The sequence below is a fragment of the Wyeomyia smithii genome, chromosome 1 (assembly GCF_029784165.1).
Source record: "Wyeomyia smithii strain HCP4-BCI-WySm-NY-G18 chromosome 1, ASM2978416v1, whole genome shotgun sequence".
NCBI classification, from domain to species: Eukaryota; Metazoa; Arthropoda; class Insecta; order Diptera; family Culicidae; genus Wyeomyia; species Wyeomyia smithii.
The window spans coordinates 23510605-23519559 of NC_073694.1; the positions used below are offsets into that span (position 1 = coordinate 23510605).

The 8955-nt window shown below is 39.8% G+C and overlaps 1 protein-coding gene across 1 annotated transcript; it reads left to right on the forward strand.

Moving 5' to 3' along the window:
* The first annotated feature begins 681 nt into the window (after nt 1-681).
* On the forward strand, nt 682-8361 carry LOC129733817 (tensin-1-like). Its single transcript, XM_055695330.1, has 2 exons — nt 682-761; nt 5922-8361. The coding sequence occupies exons 1-2, from the start codon at nt 738-740 to the stop codon at nt 8286-8288; spliced, it is 2391 nt and encodes a 796-aa protein (XP_055551305.1). The 5' UTR covers nt 682-737; the 3' UTR covers nt 8289-8361.
* The last annotated feature ends 594 nt before the right edge of the window (nt 8362-8955 follow it).

Genomic DNA, 8955 nt, shown 5'->3' on the forward strand with positions numbered 1-8955 from the left:
GTATAAAAATTCAATAAAAAGTATATGCAATGTGTTGTGCAAACTTTTTCTTCGGCCGCATGAAAAATATGTAAAAATTTGATTTAAAATGCAATTTTGCATGTTAAATTTTAATTAAAGGGGAAATGGAACATAGAATTACGATACCTAAAAGGTGATCGTTTTCTTTAGCCGTTAGCAGAACGTTTTGACACTCATTTCCTAGTGACTACGTAATTATTTCCCAACTGTTTGTTTTTTTTTTCTGCTCAATTCATTTCACCAGCATTTTCTCTCTGGTTCACCAGGTTAATCATCATCATCAGCATCGTCACTGAAATCCGAAAATTATCCCTTCAAAATGTAACGTAAACAATCGAATCAACTCAAGCGTCAGTCAAACTGCGCCTAGTGCGATTTTTCCACCTGTCGTCCCTCTTGCTGCAGCTGCTGCTGGTGATGGTGGTGGCAGCGACCCCCGGGCCAATGCTATATAGCGACCTGCCACCCACGCCTGCAGACTCATTTTATCTTAAGACCCCGACGCGACGCGTAGTAATTGTTGTTGCTGTTTTTTCTTCTTTTCTGTTCTTATTTTCCTTCTAATCTGTTTCAGTTACTTCTGTTACCCGAGGTTGCGTTTTCATGTCTACCTGCGGGAAACTTTTCCGTGTGTGAGTGTTTTTTTTTCTGGACGCGATATATCCTTTCGAAAGTGCATCTTCATCGCCAGGTGCTAAGAAGTCGCAGACGACACGATGGGATCGGTATCTCATCAGAAGGTGAGCTTGGCGTGATTTCGGTTACGTGTGGCCCACGTGTCAGGTCGCTGATTAGGGCTGATTTGGTGGGTTTGAACTAGTTAATAAAAAAGCGAGAAGCTCATCAGCAAGTACTTGCAGTGGGTGAACAGTTAATGTGAGAATGGTAAAATCGGGCAAGAATGCGATCAGTGAAGAAACACTAAATATATGAACCCTTCATGCTGTGTGACCGTGCGTTGCTCAAAACTTAGTTAGTATCTTCTGCCCCGCAAGAAGAAGAAGCCCATGTGAACTGAACTACATTCGGAACGATGCGCGCCTAAGTTATTTGCGTGCTTTTATTATGCTGCTCTAATCGGCGGGTGGGTGAGCGGTGGACGGCGTTGGATGTTAATCGGATGGATGCTCTCCGTGGTAGCGGCAGACACTTTTCGACATATTTGTTTTGGAAATGTATGCGCACAACCTTTTGTTCGGTCTGTTGGGGCTGTAATCGTGGCGAGAAAAAAAATGGATAATTTATGTGCTAATTGGTGTGCTGATAGTGCGTTATGGAGCTGCTGAACTGTCGTTGAACGTTTGTGTGATGAGCTGGAGAAGAAAAAAAAAACATGAACTGTAGATTGTTGCCATGATGGGCTTGGCTGTGCACTTTTACGGGCGTGTTTCGAAAATAAAATAAAATAAAAAGGACTGTTGAAATTGCGGTGGCCTTTACGGAACTTTACGGTGGCTATGTGGAGCGGAAAAATGCTGCGATTTTGGAACAATTAATATTAATTTAGTTGTGGCAACTGCGGACAGTGGTGGTGAAAATAATGGCAGGATATGGCTAATGGGGCTAATGGGGCTTGCACTGGAGTGAAACATTACGAGTGTGAGGGACAGAAAAGTTGACAAATTTGGGTGAAGATAAGGATTAAATAGTGACTGTCCTCCAGAAATAACAGCTTCTTTGATAAAGTTTAAATCTTTGATTTAATTTCATGACATATGGGAAAAGTGAAAAGCAGGAATTCAAAATTGATGAATTGCAAAAAATAGACATGATAAACTAGAGTTCGTAAAAGCGGAATTGGAATCCAAATTTAAAAAAAAAAAATTAAGATCAGCTAAATAAATCTTTCATTTTTTTCGCATTATTATGAAATTCAACTGAACTAATTCTTTTCAGAATTTTGCCTTACTTTATTTTGTTTATTAAGTGATCATTTTATTTAATTTCAGTTTCCATATTACTTTTTCTAGATATTAAATATTTGATCAGATGCTTCTTAATGCGATAGTATTGGATTTCGATGTTGTTAAAACAAAACATTTTAAATATTAAACAGTAGTAAAAGTGCCACATAAATTCAAAATTAAAAAAGCGCTCCAGAACATAGTGCCCATACTGAAAATTTATAATTTTCACCGATACTCAAAGAATAAAAGAATGATATATTTTGTAGGGATTTTGGTTTACTGTCTTAATTTACTTGCCTAGTTTAGGTTAATTGATTTTAATATTTTTAAATCATTCTAACAGTTTTTACTCGCAACTCTCCTCTGTTTGTGGATAGTTTCCGTGATTTTTTGCCACAATCAATTTTTATTTGTTTGATAAATTATTAATATTCTGTACCTTTTCTGCCTTGCTTTCCGTTGTTTAATTTTTCTCCTCTATTTGATTCGCTGTTGTTTTTTTTTGTTTTTGATATCTTAAATTTGGTTTTATTTTGGAGCATATTTGTTTATTCAAACTGTTGCCGTTTGGCTTGTATGTTTTGCTGCACTTTATGCTCAAAACATATCGCATCAATGCCGAAATCAGCATTTGAAACTCTGAATAAACGAAGTTTACACAAAAAATAAGCTCGCAAATAGTATCAAAACAACGTTAGAAATCTGTTTTGTTTTGACAAATTCTCATTTATTTTTGCTTTATTTGTGTGCAGGAAAAACTCGTACATGAGGAGAAAAAATTAATAGAATCACAACATCAAGGTACCACTAAGAGGAAACTACTGCAACAAATACAATATACAAACTTTGAATGGAAATAGAACAGAATACATAAATTACAGAAAAAATAAAACAACAGAAATCAAGACAGAGAAAAGAAGAGAAGAAAATCAACAAAGTATTGTTGAAAATTGTGAATTATTTGAATATATGAACAAGAATATGAAATAGCTTTTTAAATAAAACAGAATGCCAAAAGCAAACAAAAAACAAGTGATAAAGTTCAGAATAGGATCATGTATTACGCATGGAACCAGCCGAATACATAAAAATTATACAACAAAAATGAAGCAAAAATTATAAAAGGGGATAAAAAAAATGAAGAAAATAAAATAATCAGAAAATTTTAACATAAATTGCAGTAACCATTAAGCAGAGAAGAAAAACACAATGAAAGTGAGACAAAAAAAAACAAAGGTAATCCAAAATCTCAACAAAGATTATCACTACCGTGAAACGCATATCAGGCCCATCTGCATTTTTGTTGATTTTTAGTAATGGCCACCAGCGGTTAGAATCTTCAATGTTTTTTAAAACAAACGTGAAAAGAATATAATTTGTTCTGCAGAGTTTTCAAAAAATATCAGGTCTGTTTGTCTCATCGAAAATGTAATCGCATACCTGTCCCTTAATGGATGTTATAAAAACCTAAATTAATCCACCTAGCGGTGAGACCCAGCCTTTCTTCTTCGAACTTATAATTTGTTAAAATAGATTTACTCCAACACTTAAAAAATACACCTTGATTATTTCTGCTGAATTTGTCATTCATTCTAAACAACAAATTTTTGGTAGCCAACAGCACAACTATACCGAACATTTAAAATTTAACATATCATCGGCTTCGTGCAACACTGGCACAACTCAAAATTTTGCATTTTTGAGTTTTTGATGGCAAACGATGCCAAATACTGTAAAGTTTCATCACACGAAATCCCATTTCGAAAATCACAAAAATTCCAGAATTATGAGTAGAAGTGTCTTTGCTGCACAAATCGAAATTTCTCCATAAAGTTAGTAAAAATAAGGTTTTACCTTGGACAACGTGAGCACGTAATATGTGCATAATAGACACAAAGGTGTTAAATATGGATTGGTAATCATAAACTTCAAAGTTTTTTCGAAAATCGAAAAATTAATTTTCGACGTAAATTTTCAAACGCGTTTTTCTCGAAACTATGTTTTTTGAGTTGTGCCAGTTTTGCACGAAACCGACGATATGAATATAAATTAGCACATACACATGCAAATAACATTAAATTCTTTCAACTATATGATGCGATTTTGTTTTTGATTGTGGTACAATCGATTTGTACTCATGTACAGATTCTTTAAGTCAACGTTAGTCAATAGATTTCAAATAATGTATGATTAAATGTTGTTCCTTATACATTAATTTGAATGATCTTATCAGTGAAATTGAAATTCTTTAACGCAGTTGATATTACTGATCGTTTCTGAGAGACATCCAATGAATGGCCAAATATTAATCAATATGGGTTCTTGAAACCTGGATTATACCCAGTGGCCAGAATCCGACCTAAAACCCAATTTTCAATCCAGATGACCACTTCTGGTTGCCTGATAATCATAAAATCGAACTGCCTAATCTGGGTATTTCTATGGCGAAAAAGGCGACAGTTTCCGACCAACAGCCTAAAGTGACAAATATCATCCAATACGATTTGGGGAAACGGTATGATACCCTGAATCCAGAAATCATCTTCAGACACCATTTTAAATTTCTAGACAGTAGCTTCCGGTTTCTGGAAAGCAATCTAAAAGGGACAAACATTACCCAATATGAGTTTTTCAGTACCCGGGATGATGCTCAGAGACCAGGAATCAACTTGATACTTCATTTTGAAATCAGAACTTGCGACACCTGTTTTCTTTTAATAAGTCGTGTAATCTTTGAAAGAAGAGATTTTCAATATATTTACAATTAAACACATAATTGATAAAATAAAAGTCCGAAAAAATAAAATAAAAGTCCGATTATTTCACAAATAGTTCAAAAAATAAGCCCGTTCTTTTGATACCAATTTTGTTCAAATCGGTTTTGTAGTTTCTAAGATAATGAAGTTTTGTGATTTCATATTTTGATACATAACCTCGAAACTAAAAATCCGATTACAATAAAATTCAATAGGGTCTTATGGGGCAACTAGACCTTTCATTTGCAATTAGTTTCATGAAAATCGGTCCAGCGAGATTCGACCCTTTGGAGCACTTTTATACCCTTAGTTTTTTCAGTGATTGCTATACCTTTCTAGGAGAAAGGCAAAAATAACGTTTGTATTCAAAGTGTGAATGCATTTTCTCTCAACATTTAGTTTTTCTTTGTCAATGTTAAGTAAAACTACACGAAAAATTAATTAAATGTAATCAAAAATAATTAGATCAAAACCTGAGACAATCTTTAATTAAGCTATCGGCGTATGCGATATTTTGCACGTGATTAAACAATATTTTCTCACTTTCAAAGTGATTCGCGTCCAGCAAAATAAACCAGTTTCAAAACTGTGAATAACAACCTGATTCCGTCTCTGTGGTTGAGACTGATAAGCGATTATTTTATACGCTGTAATGCATAATAATCGCATACCAGTCTCACTATAATTTATTCATGTGTCAAATAGGGAACTACAAAATATGTATGAGATTGCATGACAGCGCCCCAGACGACATTTTCGCGCGATGACTGTTGTTTGATTGAAAATTTGAATTGAACGTTTTTTTTTTGTGGCGATGGAGCTAGGTTCCAGTGTTACGTCTGTTAGTCTATGGTTGATCTATTGTTATATTTTAGTTTTTTACATAAATGATTTGATTTTAGGTAATTCAATTCTAAAATCATTGTTCGGTCTGATCTGGGCTATCAGGAGCATTTTAGATCATTTTCAGCGTAATTCAAGACCATTTTCCGCTCTCATATACCCTTAGCGTTGCTGCATTGGACTTTTTGAGGTGTTATATGCGTTTTCAGCGAGTTTGGTATTTTTTCTCTTCTTTTCGATATTCCCAAAAACGTTTTCCAGCAACTCCATTGACAGCAATGGAAAAACTATGGAATCTCGTTATAAACGTTATATAGTTATAATAAATTTTTTTCATATAATTCTGTCTCTTTATTTTCTCTTTTCTCTTCTTCTTCCTCCGTCCAACAAACAGATATCAACACGGTTGATCATCTTCCTGATGCTTGCCGCTGGTACCGGGCTAAGTCGGTTCGGTGCGGTGCATGCGATTGCAGTCGAAACGACGGATGCTATGCTGGAGTCGACCCAAACGACAGTTCCTGTTGATGTGCCGGAAACCGAAGCCGACGAACCGACGAGCGCGGTAAGTGAAAAGTCTGACCTTTCCGAGGCGGAAACGAAGGATCCGAAGAAGCTGGAAATCATCAAACAGATTCGGAAGATTAACAACGACGGCTCGTACACCGTGGGGTACGAGGCGGAAGATGGGACGTTTAAAATCGAGAGCCGGGATGTTTTGGGTAATATCAAGGGTACCTATGGGTATATTGATGAAAACGGGGACATCCAACGGGTGTCCTATAATGCGCATAACAGCACAGGAATCAAGGGAACCGCGCCGGCACCCGTCACGGAGGATGTTGTACACATTCCACCAAAGTTCAATCGAAGCCACATCGGAGCTCCAACGACTCGACGTCCAGCATCATACCATACGAGTTCCACCATTGCTCCCCAGCGTACGAGCGTGATCCAAACTATTCCAAGAAAGCGGCCACATGTAACATCTACAACGGAACGGCCAACATCACGGGTGACGGAAACTTCGGCATCCTATTCGGAACCAACCATGGCTTCCAGTCAAAGTTCATCAGTTCAAACCCCCAAACCGTTGCTGATTATACGACCCACCCCACTACCACTGATGGCGAAAACCATCGAACAACTCGCTCGACCTGAGAAACTCGAGAGCGAACACATCACCAAGATCTATTCGAAATCAGTAACGCCAAGACAACGGGAGCCGGAGAGAAAACCTCTAAGAGGTAACTTCCTACGAAGACAACTTCCACCAGATTCCTCGGAACAGTACGAAGCTCAACAGCAGGTGGTTTACGGTCAATCCGCTGGAGAAGAAATTGCTAACCTGTTTGCCGCGACACCACCGGGCTTAAGGCCGATCTATACAACCACACCGGCTCCACGTATTCCAGCCGCAGTGCTGGCAGCTCGACAGCGGGCCGCCCAACTCCAGAGCTTGCTAAGTAGCGAACGTCCAGAGACTACAACCGAACGAGTTTACGCGAAACCTCCACGCAAACAGGAACCCGCTCCGGTGATGTACGAACCGGCAACGGAACCTTCCTCGGAGAACAGCTACGTTACCGATACGCCCGGATCTGTTGTGCAGATTCCGGCGAACTCGAACCGTGAAGTAACTGAAACCGCCGAAGACGAACGACGCGTTTATCGGCAAAGACCGATAGAGTTTCGACCGAGGGAGGCTTATAGATTCGCTCCAGCTCAAGATCGTCCCGAACGGTACCGTGTACCGTTGGGTATTCCACCCCATGGCCGGACTTTCCCCAGTGCCGAACCGTCCTACTATCGAGACGCCTCAGGACGTAGTCCAGAAAATTATCCGTCGGAGGATGAGGATAACAACATAGCATACCGTCAACAGCGGAGACCGCAGGGTCCTCCTCCTCCTCCACCGGGCTACATTCAGAACCAACAGGAATCACCCGTCGCTAACAGCGTCCCTAATGCGCACAGTTACCCCCAACAATCGTACCCGGTGCCGTACGCCTACAATCCGTACCGTAATCCTTACCAAACTCCAGTGAGCCCATACTACGACGTTCCGGATCGTCCCCTAACAACCAGAGACTTCGAACGAATCCTCCAGCTACTGATATTCCGTCATCAGCAAGCTCAACATCTGCAAGCGTACCGCTTCGGAGGTTACACCAATCCCTACTACGGTGGCCCTTCCCTGGCACCACCCTTTATTCCCGGTTCATATCCAGGAGCTCCAGGTGGCGGATATCCAGCGCAAATCCCACGACCACCCTTCTTCAACCCCGGTGCCGGTTACTTCGATCCACGCTACCAGAACCCATTGTACAGTCCATCAACGGGAACCCGTCAATATACCCCAGCAGGACCCAACGGAGGCCCTCAACAAACGACGGCAGCGGATTACTCCGCCCCCGAACAACAGGCCTACCAGCTGCGGCGAAGACAGCCTCAACAACAACCTCACGTACCCCAGTACGCACCACGAATCGATCACGACTACCAGGGATCGGCCGCCGCCAGTCAGCAGGAACTGATTCCACCGGAGGTGCGGGAAGATCTGCTCTACCGAATGCTGCTCCTAGCGATCCAGCACGATCCAGCGGCACCGTTCCACGGTGGCGGCGGTGGTGTTGGAGGTGAAGTACCTGGTGCGGGATACGTTCCGGCGGGATCGGTGCCACGGCCTCAAACCACTTCTCCCTCGCCGGGATACAGTAAGAAACCGGTGCGGAGTGTGCAGATTCTGGGTGAGGAGTGAGCGAAGCGGTTCCAGTGAGTCAGCCGTGTAAGAGACTGTAGAGTATTTGTTCGGGTGTAGTGGCGTATGTGTAAGTGAGTAGGCATTAGTTTATTTCTTCTTCTTTTATTTTTTTTTGTTTTCGTTTGTTTTCAATCTACGTTGACAGACTTGTAGATAGTGTTAATACAACTGTGTTTATTTTTTTTTCGTTTTTTCCTGTTTTACGTGTAGAGAGTAGCGAGAGATTGTTAGTTATTAGGAAGAAATTAAAGTCCAAAGATGTTTTGATTGAACAACGGTTGTGCTTATTGTGAAGGAAATTAACGGGATCCAAGTAGTCTGGAGGATTTTCGGATTTCACTTGAAAAAGGTTAGTATTGGGTGAAGGGGGAAGAGATATTTCGACAGAAGACTAAACTGCCTATCATTGCATATCAGTCCCATCTTAAAAATCATCGAGATATTTCTCTTGTTTTGGGTATTTCACCAGTTTGGGGCGGGTTATTCTTTTCTTATTTTTCAACATATAAAACAAACCTTTATCATAACTTCTCTGTTAAAAAAATGCTTGTTTCGTGAAAATTGCAATGAAAAATGAATTTTGCAATTGGATAAATTAGCATGTATTGTGTGTGAATTATATTAGAAAGGACTAGATCCTATTTCTGGCGCTAAGAAGCATTAA

What these genes read in the sequence shown, in the direction of transcription:
- LOC129733817 (XM_055695330.1), top strand. Translation starts at nt 738, where the DNA reads ATGGGATCGGTATCTCATCAGAAG. An exon ending in GATCGGTATCTCATCAGAAG is followed by an intron (nt 762 to 5,921) that starts GTGAGCTTGGCG and finishes TCCAACAAACAG; the next exon opens with ATATCAACACGGTTGATCAT.